At 51.0% G+C, this 18,028-nt stretch overlaps 7 protein-coding genes across 7 annotated transcripts; 4 read left to right on the top strand and 3 right to left on the bottom strand.

Moving 5' to 3' along the window:
• Window positions 1-733: 733 nt before the first annotated feature.
• Window positions 734-1,989, bottom strand: Asppvi_002906 (alanine--glyoxylate transaminase; the record flags this gene model as incomplete). Its single annotated transcript, XM_043298885.1, has 2 exons — window positions 734-1,805; window positions 1,901-1,989. The coding sequence occupies 2 exons, from the start codon at window positions 1,987-1,989 to the stop codon at window positions 734-736; spliced, it is 1,161 nt and encodes a 386-aa protein (XP_043154820.1).
• A 1,206-nt stretch (window positions 1,990-3,195) lies between these two features.
• On the top strand, window positions 3,196-3,994 carry Asppvi_002905 (vacuolar protein sorting-associated protein 29; the record flags this gene model as incomplete). The annotated part of the gene is made up of 3 exons (XM_043298884.1): window positions 3,196-3,252; window positions 3,394-3,807; window positions 3,878-3,994. The coding sequence occupies 3 exons, from the start codon at window positions 3,196-3,198 to the stop codon at window positions 3,992-3,994; spliced, it is 588 nt and encodes a 195-aa protein (XP_043154819.1).
• Window positions 3,995-4,858: 864 nt separating this feature from the next.
• Window positions 4,859-5,784, top strand: Asppvi_002904 (polyadenylate-binding protein; the record flags this gene model as incomplete). Its single annotated transcript, XM_043298883.1, has 4 exons — window positions 4,859-4,927; window positions 5,093-5,349; window positions 5,468-5,555; window positions 5,626-5,784. 4 exons carry the CDS (start codon window positions 4,859-4,861, stop codon window positions 5,782-5,784), a joined length of 573 nt encoding a protein of 190 aa, XP_043154818.1.
• Window positions 5,785-7,674: 1,890 nt separating this feature from the next.
• On the top strand, window positions 7,675-10,776 carry Asppvi_002903 (NEDD4 family E3 ubiquitin-protein ligase; the record flags this gene model as incomplete). The annotated part of the gene is made up of 10 exons (XM_043298882.1): window positions 7,675-7,694; window positions 7,797-7,819; window positions 7,917-7,955; window positions 8,020-8,125; window positions 8,184-8,317; window positions 8,390-9,593; window positions 9,657-9,950; window positions 10,005-10,142; window positions 10,216-10,611; window positions 10,677-10,776. The coding sequence occupies 10 exons, from the start codon at window positions 7,675-7,677 to the stop codon at window positions 10,774-10,776; spliced, it is 2,454 nt and encodes an 817-aa protein (XP_043154817.1).
• Window positions 10,777-12,293: 1,517 nt separating this feature from the next.
• On the top strand, window positions 12,294-12,918 carry Asppvi_002902 (GPI anchored serine-threonine rich protein; the record flags this gene model as incomplete). Its single annotated transcript, XM_043298881.1, has 3 exons — window positions 12,294-12,430; window positions 12,479-12,577; window positions 12,639-12,918. The coding sequence occupies 3 exons, from the start codon at window positions 12,294-12,296 to the stop codon at window positions 12,916-12,918; spliced, it is 516 nt and encodes a 171-aa protein (XP_043154816.1).
• A 266-nt stretch (window positions 12,919-13,184) lies between these two features.
• Window positions 13,185-14,368, bottom strand: Asppvi_002901 (uncharacterized protein; the record flags this gene model as incomplete). Its single annotated transcript, XM_043298880.1, has 2 exons — window positions 13,185-13,851; window positions 13,908-14,368. 2 exons carry the CDS (start codon window positions 14,366-14,368, stop codon window positions 13,185-13,187), a joined length of 1,128 nt encoding a protein of 375 aa, XP_043154815.1.
• Window positions 14,369-14,975: 607 nt separating this feature from the next.
• On the bottom strand, window positions 14,976-17,150 carry Asppvi_002900 (uncharacterized protein; the record flags this gene model as incomplete). Its single annotated transcript, XM_043298879.1, has 1 exon — window positions 14,976-17,150. The coding sequence occupies one exon, from the start codon at window positions 17,148-17,150 to the stop codon at window positions 14,976-14,978; it is 2,175 nt and encodes a 724-aa protein (XP_043154814.1).
• Window positions 17,151-18,028: the final 878 nt, after the last annotated feature.

The following is an 18,028-nucleotide window of genomic DNA, read 5'->3' as shown; positions in this document are numbered from 1 at the left end:
GCAATGAAGAAAGGGACGCGGGAACAAAGGGAGCAAAAATGAAAATTATACAGAATTTTTAAAGGTTCTGGCACCGATATACTGCATTCTTACTCATGTTTCTCATTCTTCCTGTAAAGCGAGCCGAGTTCTATCGACGCCCATGATGAATGCCCAGCATTATTCATACCCCCCTGCCTGTGTTGTGCTTTCTTATGATCAAGTTTACTTCCTTGTAATAATTGATTTGTCCTGCGTTCACTTTCTATACTTGTCCTGTCTGCAGTTCGATTCCTTCCCTTCTATCCATGTCGTTCAGCGTTCTAAGTCAAGTCTCGATGACGAGGAATATCAATAGTGGTATTTTTGGTATCTAGTACAGGCATCAGAAGTATTCAGTTGCTGGCTCTGCGCAAGAAGATTGGACCTGACCACTTAAACGCACGTACCTGAGAGTGTCTTACGAATGATACTTACCCTACCATAAAGAAAAAGGAGCTATTTACTGCATTGGTAATCTCGATCATTTTCAAGGGTTCGCCTTGGATAACGTGGTCCGGTCAAACATTAGTAATGCAAGGTGAACTTGATTGAAGTCTAAATGTACCAGAAGTGTCTATAATATCTTTCAATTTGTTTCAGTGTATTGTTGTGTAATCTATGTGTAGACAGATTTTGAATGGTCATTTATTCATGCTACAGAGACAAAGGAGGAAACCGTGAGATTCGAGCAGATGTATCCCTTCCACACAGTTTACAAGCCCTTGGCCTGTTTAGCCTCTGCGAGGGCTTCCTTGAGCGCCGCGATGGCCTTGTCAATATCGTTGCGTGCGGGGTCTGTCACACTCACACCCATGTGCCCGAATCGGATGTATCTGGTGGCAATCTCCTTGTGCAGGCCGGCTGCGAAGATGACACCGCGCTTCAACAGACCGGGAAGCACATCTGCAGGAGTCAAACCGTCGGGCAGATAGATGGCCGTCATGGCGTGAGCCTGGCTCTCGGGCTGGGAGGCCAATTGGCGCAGACCGAGCTCGGCAATGGCAGCCTTGACACGGTCTGAGGTCTGGGCGTGAATAGCAAAGCGTTCGGCCATTGGGCGTGCGGTGATCTGAGACAGGGAAGTGTGCAAAGCGTGAACGAGCTGAGTGGGGGGAGTGGCGAAGTAGGAGGGCTTGTTGTTCTCGTAGTTTTGCATGATGGGCATCCAGTTGGCGATCGAGGCAAAGTACGATGAGGGAGGGGTCTTGCGGGACTTGAAGCGGTCGATGGCCCGGCCGGAGAGCATCAGGATACTCAGACCGGGAGGGCAGCCGATCGCCTTCTGACTGGCAGTCAGGACCACATCCAGGTCCCAATCATCAAAGGCAATCTCCTCGCATCCGACACTGCAAACTCCGTCGACAACCACCAGGGTGTCGGGGCTGACCCGGCGAACAATCTCCGTGACGCGCTTGATGTCGCTCAGCACGCCGGTTGAGGTATCAACGTGGGTGATAGTGATTATCTTGTATGGCTTTTCCTTCAATGCTTGCTCGATCTGCTCGAAGGACGGACGGTCGCCAATAGGTGCCTTGAGCTGTGTCGCGTGAGCGCCGTATGTCTCCAAGCAGGCAGCAAAGGAATCGGCAAAGTATCCGGTGTGCAGGACGAGCGCATTTTCGCCCTTCTCGATCAAGTTCGAAGCCACAACATCCCAGCCGAGCGTGCCACTGCCGGAGATGACGAAGGGCTGTGCGGAGGGGTTGGTGGACTGGAAGAGTTTCCGAACCAGGTTCAAGGTCTCTCCAAAGACCTTGACGAAGGCGGGGCTGACATGGCTTTCACTGGAAGTATCAAGAGGAAGGTTTTAGTAGGGGTCGACAGCCATGATAGGAATCATGTTTCTCTTCGGTTGAGGCAAACTCAGGGGGGAACTCACGCATAGTGGGACATGGACTGAAGGACAGCATCATCGAACTCGATGGGTCCTGGAATCAACAGGGTGGAGTGAGGGGCTTGGGACGACATTCTGGCAGCCGAGGATGTGGACTGTCTCAGGGGGGTAGAAGGTAGAGAGGTGCGATCAAGAGGCTTATATTCAAGATCGTCTGGCTGGAGTGAGTGTCTCTCGGTCGAGAAGGGAGTGTTAAGCTCAGGCAGCGGGAGACGCTGATCCAGATGTCTGGAGATCAGGCTCAGGCGCTGCGTCGTCTGCTTGGTCGCCAGCGTTCCGATGTCGTTCGGCTCTCGACGGGAGAGCCCGCGGGGTAAAGGATATCGGTTATGGAGGGGCTTTCACAAGCTCAAGCTCATGAAACTTGGGACTTTTTTCGGGTTCGGGGATCGCCGGGTAGGGGAATTGTCTCGCCAGGTAGTACTATTATTATCTGGCAGATAAGTATACCAGGGTGGAGTAGGTAGTGTCGAATATGACCACAATTGAAGGGATTGAATCGCAAGTATTATATAGGGATATATAGGTCCCAATTCAGAGACTGTGTGCTTTATTTTTCACCCTGAGGATTACTGTGTCCCAAAGAAACCTTTCTCCTTCTTTACCGCGTATCGGCCGTAAAATTATTAGGGCGTTTCGACTCATCAATCGGGCGGAGCCTTCCGTCCTGCGATTACCTCCGTGACCCGTTCTGGTACGAAGTAGATAATCTAGATGAAGCTATTTTGACGTATATTCATAACCACGGGAGTGCAGTCTCGATGATTGGAGCGTTCAAATCTGTTGAGACACTTGAGGCATAGTATGATTTATGATATTCAACAGTTCAAGAGGTAGATTATGAGCTTGCATTGACACTTCAACTGGAAGTTGTATTCATTTGTAGGCCTCTTTATCAACTTATGTAGACGTTACTGTTCAACATTCAACGCAGAACCACTCGAGAGTTGAGTATCTGCGCATGTATTTCGTTCATTACCTGTAGTATCTATAAAAGTACCCAAGCACCGCGGAAGAAACCACGCGCGGCATCGGCGCCAGGCGTCAAGGCATATCTAAGCTTTCCCCGCGAAAGTACCTGCCTTAGGCTTACAGGCTTACCTTAACTTAGCCCATCCCATCTAGATCTCCAGGCCCATATTATCACAACCACCATCGATATCAGCCAACCAACTTCAGCCACTCTCTCGTCTTTTCGACCGCGAGTTCTCAACATTTCTTTCTTGCTTTGGAATGGGCCGTTGAAACCCTTCGAAACCCCGCAAGCCCCTCAATCCAGGATGACATCCCGCCTGGTCCTGGTCATTGGTGACCTGTTTATTCCTGATAGAGCTCCGGTAAGTGGCTCCATCCCTCCCCCCAATGATTAATTAGACATTGCGCTTACTTGCAGTCGCTACTGGTTAGGATCTCCCAGCCAAGGTACCCACTGTCGCTGTCACTCTACCTAATCATTGTCTTGGTTGACACGATCGCAGTTCCGGAAGCTCTTAACACCGGGGAAGATCGGTCAGATCCTATGTCTAGGCAACCTTACCGATAGGGAAACCTTTGAGTTTCTGCGCCAGGTTGCCCCCGACTTACAATTGGTCAAAGGCGATTTCGATGTCGATTCTCCCAACCTGCCCCTCTCCAAGGTGGTGACTCACGGTAGCCTCCGCATTGGCTTTACTCATGGCCATACCATCATTCCGCCGGGCGATGCCGATGCCCTCCTGATTGCAGCCCGCCAAATGGACGTAGATATCTTGCTGTGGGGAGGCACACATCGTTTCGAAGCCTTTGAGATGGAAGGCAGGTTCTTTGTGAATCCTGGAAGTGCCACCGGTGCTATGAGCACTGGTTATTGGCCAGAAGGCGAAGAACCCGTACCCAGTTTCTGTTTGATGGATGTGAGTATCCCAACCTTACATATATATGCGCGGCTCGTGACCCTACCCGACGATTACTGATGAGGAGCAGATCCAAGGAGACGTATTGGTGTTGTATGTTTACCAGCTGAAGACGGATGCGAACGGAGTCGAGACTGTTGCGGTCGAGAAGGTTTCATTCCGCAAGAACAATATCCCATCCTCATGAGTCGACGTTTCTCTTCTTAATGCGCTTGTACATATCCCATAGACCTCCCCGATTAAGACGCCCTTGTTCCACTTCACTGTCAACTCTCTAGCGCGAAAATACCTCAATCAATGATCACTGAGATGTGCTCTTTATGACTCTACATTTGCTAGTATGGTTTGTCACCGTGGACTATTACAGTCTAGAAAGCTGTTCCACCTTGCGATCCTGGCTAACTACAAGCGATATTGCTGATTGACGTACTTGGTACCTCGGTGGCGACGGACTCTCCGGTAAAATGTGACATCTATACGGTGCTCTTCTGATCGGTAGATCTCTTGAAATTAAACAAAGGCCAAAAGATGGAAGATATACGATAGAAAGTAAACGAGATGAATTATATAACCGTGATCGCGACTTAGCTGAGGAGGGGCCAATGATTGTCGTGGCTGCATATATTCCAGGCTCTGAAGGTATTTTCAATCGGCCTCTCCGAACTATACATGCCCAGAGCTTCTATCAGCGAGGTTGGTTTCTTGAAGTTGAAGGATGTTCAGATGGCGAATGCCGCTAAGCCGGAAAGAGCAGCGTCGCATTAACCCAGGTGCCGATCAACGAGGGCATCACATTCGTTGTCTATTGCTCAGCTTAATTGACAACCATTATAGCATTGTGTTGTTGTGCGAAGACTCTTTCTTTAACAGGACCAGGACTCTCCTGTGCTTCTAAATTCTTTCGTTCTTCATTTCTGGTCGGATACTCTGTTCTTCCAAATTTCGTCTCGCGGGCACTAGGCCAGACAAGCGGAACATCGTCATTGCCGTCGACTTTTCCTTTTCGTTGTCCGAAGCGGAGGGAATCGGTCACCACTACAAATCGATCAAAATGGCTACGGAAGAGCAGGAGATTAAGGATGAGCGTCTGGAGACTCATGAGGAAGGAGGGGACGATGAGGTAAGTCGAGCGGCTGGAACTGGAGATGGAGCTTGACACCGACATCCCACTTCTACACTACCCTTCAGATGGTTCATATTTTTCGTGACATCGTCGCGCATATGTGGTGCCCCTTGTCTCTTTCAAGCTATCCAGAGAAGCTAATCCACCCGCTCCGAAATGTAGGAAGAGATTGCGGCAATGAAGAGACGGGTAGCCGAGATGGAATCCGAAGCAGCAAAGTTGCGGGAAATGCAAGCCACTCTTGATCAACAGTCCGAAAGTCTACGCGAGGACAAAGAGGAGATCGATGCTCGGAGTATTTTTGTTGGAAATGTGGACTACGGCGCTTCCCCCGAGGAAATCCAGGCGCATTTCCAGAGCTGCGGCTCCATCAATCGCGTTACCATCCTTCTGGATAAATTCACGGGCCAACCCAAGGGGTGCGTTATGATGATGTTTCCATGGAGAGATGGTGGCTGTCTGCTTCGCTGTCTTCTCTCTTGGATACCGACTCCTAAAATATGTATCATGGCTGCTGACTGCTGGTCCTTCCTCCAGATACGCCTACGTAGAATTTGCGGAGCCTAGTTTGGTCGCCCAGGCCCTTGTTTTGAACGAGAGTGTATTCCGTGGCCGCAACTTGAAGGTCAGTGTCTACCTCTGTACATGCCATCTTTTGTACGTTCTTTTGCACGTTAGCTAACAATCATGATTAGGTTGTCCCCAAACGGACCAATCTGCCTGGTATGGGCAGCCGAGGCCGTGGACGCGGTGGCTTCCGAGGCGGCCGTGGCTTCTACCGCGGAGGGTTCCCGCCTCGCGGAGGCTATCGTGGTGGCGGTCGCGGTCGTGGTCGAGGCTATGCGCCTTACTAGATGCGAGCAGACTGCTCCATTACCGTATCAAGTCAAACGATATTTGTTGTTGGGCACGCGGTCCCCGGTGTTCAAGACTACTGAACGGCGGAACGGCGGAATGAATGCTTCAGGGGAGGCCGCTGTGGTACACTCGATTTACATGGGGACGGAACTCGCTCTCTGGTTTCAGGGTAGGAATCTCTTGGAGTTAGGGACTGGGATGCACTGTACGATAACCATCAACATACCACCATCGATGGAGGGACCTGATGGGTGGATCACCAAGATGGCTTCAATTTCTTTCTCGTTATTTTGTGATATCATCATGTCGGATTATTGTCATGATCAGCCATTCGGGTCTATTTCAAAGTTTGGATCCAGTAAACCAGCATATTTCCATTTCTGGTTTGTTGGCTCTGCCACCAACATTGCTCTGATTCTGATAAACAATTATTTATGCGGATATGTACTACGGGTGAGGCCATTGTTGGCAGGTGTCTAGATTTGAGCTGGACGCAGCACATAAACAGTGACTGCTGTCATTTGTCAGATGGCGCTATCTGTCGGAACGATGGGGCGAAGCGGATAGGTAGTCTATCTAGATAGAGATCATAGAGTCGACTGGAGAAGTCTCGAGTCGGTGGACTGCCCCACTGCTGAGAACAATCGGTGTCATGTCATGTCGATGTCGTACGTAAGGTAGAGATGCGATGCATAACTGGAAAATCTCATGGTAGAGTTTGGATCACATTTACCTACATACTTAAGCAGTGAATGGAATCAAAGTGTGGTGAATCCTCCACTGTTTTCAACTCTGTCTTCTGGAAAGCACATGAGGATTGGACTAGATAAGTAGGTAGTATTATGGCTGTCAGTGGTCAGAGGATGTACTCATGTACCTAAGTACATCTGAGGTTCGACCTGAGTAAGTATATAGCCGCCCAAGCGATCTTCCCTGTCTTTCGGGGAGCGGATCTTCGAATGACTTTAAATAGAATCAGCTTGGTTGAAGATGAAGCAATGATCCCATAGACAAAGTAAGTGAAATAGAATCGAGTCATGGCAGGAAGAATTTTCCAGACTAAAATGCTCTTGGGCGCTCCTCTTTCTTTGCCACAGTCTATTCCAAGAGTAGGTACCTTCTTGTCTACAGTTCGAATCTATGCAAGGATAATGTTGCTACCTAGACCAAGACTAGATGGTTATCAAGTATCTAGACCAACTAGTTCATGAAGCATCAAATTTCGAAATCGAATATCGACTAAGCCGGCCGACCAAGCCAGCTCCGCTCACACCCGCCCAAATCCACTGGCTCCATTCCATCACTTTCATTATTGATCCCATGTTCCCTTGGAAAGTCGAAAGTTGCACCTCCCGTTGACCCCTCGCTACGTTTATTATTGGTTCCCAGACGTCAAAACGCCAGGACTGTTTAGTGCTTGCTCAGCCCCAATTACTTAATACACGACGAGACAGGTACACCTAAGGAAGAGTGGAAAGTCCATCGCAGCGGGACCCAGAAGTTGCCCGCGCCTCCATTCCAGCCTTAGTTTCTTCTTACTCTCGCTATCATCGAACTTTCGAACTCGTCTCTCTATCATCGCTTCAATAGAGCCCCAAAAGAAGAGGGACGTTGCGACTCTCATTCCCCCTTCTCCCTTCCCACTTTCATCCCACTCGTCCCTCCCCCTCCCTCCTCCTCCGTCCCACGAACCTCCGCCCACTTTTCCACCACACGCGACCGCCAATCCCGCATCCATCGACGTCTGAGCTCGGTCTGGGAGAAATCAAGTGCTGTCATAAGGTCGTCGTGTCTGTGCCAAGCGGTGGATGCACGCCGCGTATCTCGTTTTCGGCTCGCCCTGATCGGCCTTTTGCTTCCCTGAGGTGTTGAACTGCCAGCACAGCATGGGTTCCAATCTGCCTGCGTAAGTTTGCCCCTCCCTACTTGGGCTGGCATCCGAGAAGCGGAATCTGTCTGCGTTGATTACTTACGAGGATGAGATACTAACGAGTGGATGCATTTATAGCCAGCCAAACCTTCGGCTCACAAGTAAGCCGCAACACTGTTCTTGCCCTGCATCATCCCGACTCTGTCGGAGTTGCATCCAAGCTGTTTTGCGATGGAAACTGACCTTGACTCTCGACAGTTATCGCGGCGGATGGGTTATACAAGCGCGATGTGTTCCGTATGTCTTACATCCTTGCAAATATTGCTTGTCGTCCGAATATTAACTCGTGGTGCTTTCGCAGGATTCCCTGATCCGTTCGCTGTAGCCACAGTCGGTGGTGAGCAAACGCATACGACGTCGGTGATCAAGAAGACACTGAATCCCTACTGGAATGAGATGTTTGATCTGTACGTCGCCTTGCATCTGCGGTTTAGAGTGTAACCGGCGCTGATTATCATTATCTAGGCGGGTCAACGAAGATAGTATCCTCGCAATCCAGATTTTCGACCAGAAGAAATTCAAGAAGAAGGACCAAGGTTTCCTCGGTGTGATCAATGTGCGAATTGGCGATGTGATTGATTTACAGATGGGTGGTGATGGTGAGATACTTCCAGTTTTGCACACCTGCGACATCAATCGGCTAACCTTGCGTCTCTTACTCCTCGAAACAGAAATGCTCACTCGGGATCTCAAGAAGTCCAATGACAATCTGGTCGTACACGGCAAATTGATCATCAATCTGTCTACGAACTTGAGCACACCGAATACCAATCAAGCTAATGGCCTGCATCGATCACATGTGCAGTCATCAACGTCCAGCGGCCTCGTCCCGCAAGTGGCCCCGCCGTCTGCGCATCCGGCCGCCTCCAGTGGTACAGCTGCAGTTGATCCGTCCGCGTCGAATCCATCTCTTAATCCCCAGCGTGTTCCTTCCACTACCCGGCCATCAAGCACTGCCGCTCCTGCCAGCGCAGCTGGAGCAGCCGCCAACAATAGCCATGGCTCTCGCACCAACCTCAGCTCGTTTGAAGACAGTCAGGGTCGACTGCCAGCCGGCTGGGAGAGGCGAGAAGACAACTTGGGACGGACCTATTATGTGGACCACAACACAAGAACCACCACTTGGACGAGACCATCGTCGAATTACAATGAGCATGCGCAACGGTCCCAACGCGAAGCTAATATGCAACTTGAACGGAGAGCTCACCAGAGTCGAATGCTACCGGAGGATCGTACTGGCGCCAACTCACCTAATCTGCCGGAGAGTTCACAGCAGGCCCACACCCCGCCGGCCGGGGGCAGTGCCAATGCTGTTTCTATGATGGCAACAGGAGCCACCACTGCAGGCACTGGCGAGCTTCCTCCTGGATGGGAGCAGCGCACGACCCCCGAGGGGCGACCGTACTTTGTAGATCACAACACCCGTACCACGACATGGGTGGATCCACGACGGCAGCAATACATTCGGATGTATGGACAGAATGCCAATGGCACGAATACCACGATCCAACAGCAGCCGGTATCACAGCTGGGACCCCTGCCCAGTGGTTGGGAGATGCGCTTGACCAACACAGCGCGAGTGTACTTTGTCGATCACAACACCAAGACGACTACGTGGGACGACCCCCGCCTGCCGTCGTCGCTGGACCAGGGTGTGCCACAGTACAAGCGTGACTTCCGGCGCAAGCTGATCTACTTCCGTTCTCAGCCCGCTCTGCGGATCATGTCTGGACAGTGTCATGTCAAGGTGCGGCGTAACAATATCTTCGAGGACTCGTACGCCGAAATCATGCGGCAGAGTGCATCAGACCTGAAGAAGCGCTTGATGATCAAGTTTGATGGTGAAGACGGTCTCGACTACGGTGGTCTTTCTCGGTATGTGTCTTGTCTCGTTCTAAGGTGACTGATACGACCTGCATTTACTGATGATTGACCTAGTGAATTCTTCTTCCTTCTCTCCCACGAAATGTTTAATCCGTTTTATTGCCTTTTCGAATATTCCGCACACGATAATTACACCCTGCAGATTAATCCCCATTCGGGCGTGAACCCCGAGCACCTCAACTATTTCAAGTTCATTGGACGAGTCGTCGGACTTGCCATTTTCCACCGCCGTTTCCTCGATTCTTTCTTCATTGGTGCGTTCTACAAGATGATGCTTCGTAAGAAGGTTTCTCTCCAAGACATGGAGGGCGTTGACGAAGATCTCCACCGTAATCTTACCTGGACTTTGTAAGTTATTCCGCCGGCATTCGGGGTGGGTTCAGAGTTTCTAACAATCTGCAGGGATAATGATATTGAGGGTGTTCTGGAGCTCACCTTCTCCGTTGATGACGAAAAGTTTGGTGAGCGTCGCACGATCGATCTAAAGCCCGGTGGTCGGGATATCCCTGTCACAAATGAGAACAAGGCAGAATATGTCGAGTAAGTTGCTATCTTCCATTGCCCTCCAAAGGCGGATGACGATCAGGATAGAGTTGCTAATCGAGGTCTTTAGGCTGGTCACTGAGTGGAAGATTGTCAAGCGCGTTGAGGAGCAGTTCAACGCCTTCATGTCCGGCTTTAACGAGCTGATCCCAGCGGATCTGGTCAACGTTTTTGACGAACGTGAATTGGAGCTGTTGATCGGAGGTATTGCCGATATCGACGTAGATGACTGGAAGAAGCACACAGATTACCGTGGCTACCAGGAGTCAGACGAAGTCATCCAGAACTTCTGGAAGGTTGTCCGAAGCTGGGATGCTGAACAGAAGTCGCGTCTTCTTCAATTCACCACTGGTACATCTCGTATTCCAGTCAACGGGTTCAAGGACCTTCAAGGCTCTGACGGGCCGAGACGGTTCACCATTGAAAAGTCTGGTGATCCGGCGGCATTACCCAAGTCTCACACATGGTATGTGAAATTCCCACTATCAGTTGTTTTGTCATTTCCTTCTGTTCCCGAGCTGACGGCATCAGCTTTAATCGTCTTGACCTTCCTCCGTACAAGTCGTACGAAACACTCGAACACAAGATGTCCATTGCCGTGGAAGAAACATTGGGATTTGGACAGGAGTAGTCGCTTTCGATTTCGAACAGGCCAGGCATTTCGTCAAGAAACAGGATTATCCATGCATCCCTTGTTTTAGCATTATGTCGCTCGCCTTGGGGTATGCGGCCTGATTCCAAGCGAGGCCAAAAATTGGGCGGGAAGTTTCCCATTCTTGCATGTGCAGATGCTGCAGGGTGTTTCTTTCACTACTATTCCTATCGCTCTTTGTCAAGCCATCGGTGCTATCTCGATTCCCTCCAATCGCTATTCTTCTTTCGCTCGTTTCGTCCTCATATTCCCCATCTCCGTCTGACGAAGGTTTTTGTCTCATACAATGTGCTTGCTTGGAGAAGAACGTTATACCGTGGATTTGCACGCGGCTTCGGATTTTTTTCCCATACGAAACATTTTTTTTTTCCTTTTGCCGGCGCACCGTGTATATACTTGTGTATTATTTGACTTATGGATACCGTGAAGCCAGAGAACATTCCTCGTCATTAAAAGGATCTTGTTGCATTTATCTGACGGTGTAGTAATTAAAGGAGAAGGCTCAAATGTGTAGCACCAGCTTTGCGTCAGGATCTGTGGACTGGTTGATGTGACTGGTCACTTCCTGGGGTGTTGATTAATCTGCCGATTGGCACTCGAGGAAATGAGATCATTGAAGCTTCCACGGCAGATCAGAGAACAAGGGGACGTTGACGAATAGTCCTCTTTGATTTATTAGGCCTGCAACCTGGATTTCTCACACAACGATAGACCAGTCGCCCCTGACACAACACAACACAAGCAGATACAATTCTCCGTCTGAAAAGTCAACCAGGCCTATGCTGATGCAATGCTCCCTTGCCAAGGCCTCTAGTGATTCCGCTTAGCCTCGTACCGAAGGCCCTGGGCCAGCCAAAAGCTGATAATGCTTACTGTGGCATCCTGAGAGCTGTGGAGCGCAACCCCAATCCATCTCAATGTGACACACGCTTTGATATCTCCGGCTCATAGTCTGTCACTAGTGTCTCTGCTATGCGGCTGTCATTGGTCGATCTCACGTCCTGATGCACTGGCTATCTCCTGATCAGGGTCTGTAGACGGATATTGAAACTTGGGGGATAAGGACCCTGAATCAGCTTCTTGGTTTGTACTGTACTTAGTTCTCTGTGCAACCTCGACAGATACTTTATTTGATCGGTAGATTGGGGAATTGGGCCGACATATCGCAGGATGAGCAAACACAGCATGGCTATGGATCTCTTCCTGCCGACAGTTCTGGCAGATGGTAGATAGTGTGTAGATACTTAGACAGGATACATAGACTACTTCATGTACAGTTTCAGCCCTTGCAGGGTCTGTTGCCCGATTTAGTCGTTCTGCAGAAGCCGTGTGACCTGACCATGTCCTTTATTAAGTTCCTTACCTAGAACTTTTCGCTCCCTTCTCTCTGTCTGTAGTTCCTCCGTTTGCTCTTTTCATCCTCCTTGCTCTACCACTCACACTTCACAACTGTCTGCCTCACCTCCCTCTAATCCACGATACTTGCACTGCTCAAGATGCGTGGCTTCACCGTCCCCCTCACTCTCCTCGTCGCCTTCACCGGCTTCGCTCTAGCGCAGCAGACGAGCGCAGCAGCAACCGCCGTCCCTACCGCTAGCTCGTCCTCGTCCACTAAGCCATGTGCAGCCCAAAAGTACGTTCCATCTATGATAGGATAGCATAACATACTGACAAAGTACAGCATCGTCGACGCCTGCCTTGCCTCCATGAAGCCCCAGCTCAACAATTGCGGCGCGAACGACTGGAAATGCCTCTGTGATCAGAGCATCAATGTCCTGACGTGAGTGTCTTTCTCTTTTTTCCCCAGTAGCATACGGGGCTAACGCAATCATAACGTAAAGATGCTACAACAACTGCCCCGGACACCCTGACAGCTTCGGCGCCGAACAGACCAAACAGTCCTACTGCAATGCCGCCGCGGCTTACTCCAGTGTGAGCTCTTCGACGGCCACCGCTACTACCACGACGACGTCTGCGACCAAGACGACGGAGACAGCGGCTGCCACGACCACTACTTCGTCTGGATTCTCGCCGAGTGCGTCCAAGGGTGCGGCTGCGGGATTGGCTGTTGAGGGCGGGGGTTTGTTGGCTGCTGTCTTCGCCGGGCTTATTGTCTTGTAGGGGGCTGCATCGCCAGCTCATGGTTGAGGAGATGGGATCCGGAAAAGGGAGTGGAGGAACTGCAGAGAGTGGAACGGAATGGGTGATTGATAGGGAGGGATGCTGAGGAGGATGTACTGTACTTATTGTCATTCAACTAATCTGTAATATGCCATATCCTTCAGGGAGAGAACATACGCAATTCACTCTGCTTTAATCAGGCTGATAAGTACTCGCGCTGAGCAAAAGTGATGATGTATACCAGCCTCAGAAGACAAGATACAGGCTCATCGTCTCCTTTTCGAGCTTCGCTCCGCCGCTTGGACATCCTGATCAGGCTTCCGTTTCGTCTCCTCAGCTTCCTGAGCAGAAACAGGACGATCTCCAACATGATGACCCGAAACATCATAATGCCTCAGCACAAACGCCACTTTCTCAACATCCACACAGGGAACCACATCGGAAGACTGCGCAGCCAGTCTAGCCCGCAGCCGCCGCACAGCCTCCCAGAGCTGCCAGTACTCCTGTAAGTTATACTTGACGTTGAGTTCGCCGTTCGGACGTATCCGCTTCGATGCTCCGCCCTTCGTCTCTCCGCCATCCTGGGCGGCGGCGGCAGCAGCAAACGGAAACACACCCAAGCAAAGCCAAAGAAAGACATCATCGCTATAGAACGGCGCCCCCTCCGTCGCAACCGACAGGATCAGCGAGGCCGTTGCGGGGCCCACGCCCCGGAGCGGAGCGGTCAATGCCTCTAGGCTTTGTTTGGGGAACGCGCTGTCCAACTCCGATTCCTGCGACTCTGCCTTTGCCTCCGCGTCCGCGGACGCCAGATCGGCGGCCGGATCTGACGCCGGAACGGCAGCGAACGCAGAGGCCGTCGTCCGGCAGACGAGAGCAGCCTGGTTCGAGCGGACCATGCCGAGGAGCGTCGGACGGTAGACACCGTGTTTTCTATCACTTATCAATATCGCGTGGCAGGATGTAAAGAGCGAACTGAGAAGACATACAGCTTCCACTCCATTAGCTGCTCCAACTCGTCTTTCTCTAGGTATCCACCGACATTTGGCTTGGATTCTTTCCCTTCTGTAGCGGCAGCGGTAGCTCTCTCGCGCACCCGCGCTGGTAGAGTCTCGTAGCGCAACCCGTCCAGAGCTAGGTATGCCCGGACTTGACTGTCAATATACTCTTTCTCATCGGGTGTCAAGGTAGGCTGCGTGGCGGCAGAATCCGCCACGGGTTTCTTTTCCTTTGCTCTCGTCTTCTTCTCTCGGGCTGTGGCGGCTTTGATGGCCCTTGCGGTCTCCTTGCGTCGTATCACCGTCTCTACGGTGGTAGGGTAGCGTGCAAGGAGGTCATTGAACGTGTCAATTGTGATGTGCGAAGGAGAGAACTCGGGAAGTTCCTCTGTTTGGCCTTTTGGCTCTGTTTCGGCATCACTTGGGGGGTTTTCACGTCCTGAGTGCGCCATGTTGTTGTCGTTATCAGGTAACAAAGTGTTGTGGGGTTTACAGAAATATGTTGCAACCGCGCAATCTCCGAACATCACAACGCGAACTCAATCCAATCCCTCAAGTGTGCCTATATTGCCGTGTTGATCTCAGAATCGACAAATTACCAGACTGATTTTTAACTTCGCATGGGCTGGACTGACCTACGCAGTGGTGACCAGAGCAAACTATCTTCGTCTATTGATTCAAGTTCCATCTGCTAAAGCATACTATAATCGTATCACCACACCAGAAAGGCTGCGAGAAACATTAAGACCATAGGCACATGTGGCTAAAGACATGATGGCGTTGAAACCATCCAGCATCAGGCATCACCAGGACCGCAGTAGTGCTCTCAGAGATGAAGATCAACTTCAACAACGAAGAGATCGCAAGGCGAACCGTACCATTCAAACTGACACATACGTCCGCACTCATCACAGAGGAGAACACGTCCATGGCAGAGAAAAAAAGAAAGAGGAGAGAGAGTTACACAATTACAAACACGCGAGGGTATCCGCTCCTTCTCATTTCTAGAAAGGGGAAAAGAAAACGAAGAGGAGAGAGGAAAAAGAGAGCCGCACAAGTCTAATGCTTGCGTCCTCCACTGGATTTCTTCGATGCATTTCTTTTGCCTTTAGCGGATCTGCTGTTAGGACTGACAAAGCTCACCCGCTTCTCATCTTTGCTCCGTTTCACCGGGGCAATCGAAGCAGACATGACTCGGTCCTTCTTCTTCGTGCTACTTCGTCGGAGCGATCTCGACAAGGATTTCGAAGGATGACCCGCACCGCTGGCCATGTCCGGATCCGACTTGGGCCCCGTGGTTGCCGGCGAGGCCGCAGCATCTTCGCCGTCTTCTACATCAATGTGGCTAAACTCTTCATCTTGGTCACCCGCCTCAGATGAGCTCGGTTCCGGGCTGTCAGATTCTGAGGCTGCTCCGTAGTCATCATCGTCGCTCACCAGACTTGGGGCTTGATTTGACTCCAAAGTGGTTGGACTCAATTCTTCCCGCAAGTCCTCTATGGCAGTTGACCTAGACACGGAAGACGCCGGTCCATAGGAAGACTGAAAGTATCCATTCAGAGATGGAGAGTGGTGATTTGTATTATCAAATCCCTTGCGGCTTCCGGGCCGCTGGGATGCGGTTTTAGATCCCGTCGTTCGCATTGACTGTCTAACGGCGCGATTTGCAAGGGGTTTCTGAGCTTGTGTCGCAGCGTCTACAGATGTTTCTGCTGGGTCATCTTCCGACTCGGCCCCCGAAGAATAAGCTTCGAGATCCATAGTCGTTTTCGCTTCGCCCACTAATTGATCCAGGTCAAGCCCTACACCCCTGCGCTGCATAAGAGAGGAAAGGTGTGGGGTATCAGGAGACCCCGTGAACGAGTTGCGATGGGAGGCCTTCCCTCCCACGGACGTGGTTCGCTTGCCCGCTTGGGAATGCATAGACGGTGTCTCCACCGCACACGATGCCCGTCGGTTTGCGACAGAGAGTCTTCGCGGCGTGGTAGTGTCACCGGCACCTTCCGGAACCGATGAGGGTGTCTTTGTCGATTGCTCGATTACATGCGCAGATCGAATAAGTGGGTGAACGAAGCCAGCCGCAGTTGTGCTGGGAGTTTCGTTTTTTCCAGGGACGACGGCACCTGCCTCATCTACCTCGACAGGCTCACCCGAGGCCATCGCGGCGGCATCGTGACTGGCAAAATTTCGGTTATGAGCGATGCGACAGTGGTTGATGAAGCCCTGAGTGCTCGAGAAATTATCCCTCCGACAATCCAAGCAGATAAGCTTGACAAGTACACCGTCCGACTTTCGCCGGATAATCATAGGGCCAGCCTTTTCTTTGGGGGTGGGATATCCACTGGGGAGGGACTGCAATTTGGCTCCAGCTGAGCCTCTTTGGGGACGAGATTTGCTGGCGAGATAGCCTCCATCGACAGGATTGCCACGAGTCGAACGACCCTCAGCCAGCGCAGTGCCGAGAGCGCCCGGAGTCAGGGGAGTCCCTGACTCGAGTTCGCCTCCGTCAAAACGCGGATCGGGCATGAGCCATCGCGCATAATGTCGCGTATAAGGACCGTCTGTGACACCCCATGGAGCTGGGGATATCGGCGCCACACCATTTCTAGGAGTCTCTACTGCCATACCTGTGCCGTTACTCACAGACTGCGACACGCCAGCGACGTGAGATCCAKGATATGGTATCTCGGCACACCTGCGCAGTTGTTCCAGCGCAATCTGGCATTTTGCGATCTCCTGGTCGATCAAGCGCAGTTCATTGTGCTTTAACAGCACCTCCAAGCTCAGCTGCGCTTCTAATGTCTCTCTTAGCGTGTCCACGTCAACCTTGCGCGGCGCGGTCGTTTTATCGGCGACGATGGAACTGGACGAGCTCGAACTCTGGCGACGACGGGGTGATTTGGATGACTTTGATACGGAACTGTTCGAAGGACTATCTCCGAGGGATGCCGAATTTCGCGACACCGCAGGTTCGCCGTTTACAGTCGAAGAAAGGGTCTTCTTGTCGGAAAGCGAATTACTCGACACATCATCGGATCGTAACTTTGTCGCGACAGGAGCATCTTCGACAGCGGCCGCGTCACTGGAATCAGACCGTTTGCGCTTCAGCTGGGGCAATCCGATACTGTTGAGGCCCGGGGAAGCACAGTGTGGCGAAATCGCAAGCATCTTGAGCTCCTCCGCCATCACCTTATTTCCTCCGAGAGCAGAGGACCAAGGAAGCAGCCGAAACATGCCATGCGAAATATGGTCGGACGCCAGGATATTGATAAGTCAGGTTGAGTGGCGGAAACTTTGCGACACGTCCAAAGTAGAAGCCACGATAGTGATAGGAGGGGAAAAAGGAAGGAAGAAAGAGAGGAGGAACCGCAAGAATATTAGACTAAACAAGAATGGATAGAATAGAAGAAGAGGAAAATAGGCGTAAATTTAGTAGTCTGCTGCGCGTTGAGGCCATGCACCGGTGCAGGCGAACGCACTCTAGATAGATAAGAGGGAACAAGGCAAAAGTGAATGGAGGAGATGGGTGGGCGGATGTTGCGGATCAAAGGGATAATAGGAATGGTTCTTGAATTTTTGAATGTCGATTGGCGTTTGCGACCGTCAGAGCTCAGAAGGAGCAGAGCAGACAAGCAAGGGGGGATCGGAAAGTGAGACGGGGAACCAGAGGAAAGCCCCCGGGGATAGGGACAGAGAAGGATAATAATAATTTAGGTAAAGTAATTATCAGAGATAAGGAATCAAGTGTCAATCAAAGGACCTCAAGGCTCTCAGCGACTCATATGCCGGACGAGAAGGTGGGAAAACAGGCAGAAGGGGTAAGCTGAACTCAACCACGGCTTGAGATGAGGGAATACGGGGAATGATGACGCTGAAGGATGGACGATGGATGGATGGATGGAGTGGGTTGAGGGTGGCGTAATCTATGATTAATAATAACAACAACAATGATAACATCAACAAGGGAAATAATAATAAGGGTATGAAACAAACAGCAACAAAATAACTGATAAATTCAGGAGTAGTAAACTGCAGTATATTGCAACTAGGACAGGGTCCAGGAACAGACTCGAGCAACGGTCGGTTGGGTGACTTGGGTTGCAGTGTGACCA

Source organism: Aspergillus pseudoviridinutans (genome assembly GCF_018340605.1).
Source record: "Aspergillus pseudoviridinutans IFM 55266 DNA, scaffold_2, whole genome shotgun sequence".
Lineage (NCBI taxonomy): Eukaryota > Fungi > Ascomycota > Eurotiomycetes > Eurotiales > Aspergillaceae > Aspergillus > Aspergillus pseudoviridinutans.
This window is presented reverse-complemented; position numbering and strand designations above follow the sequence as displayed.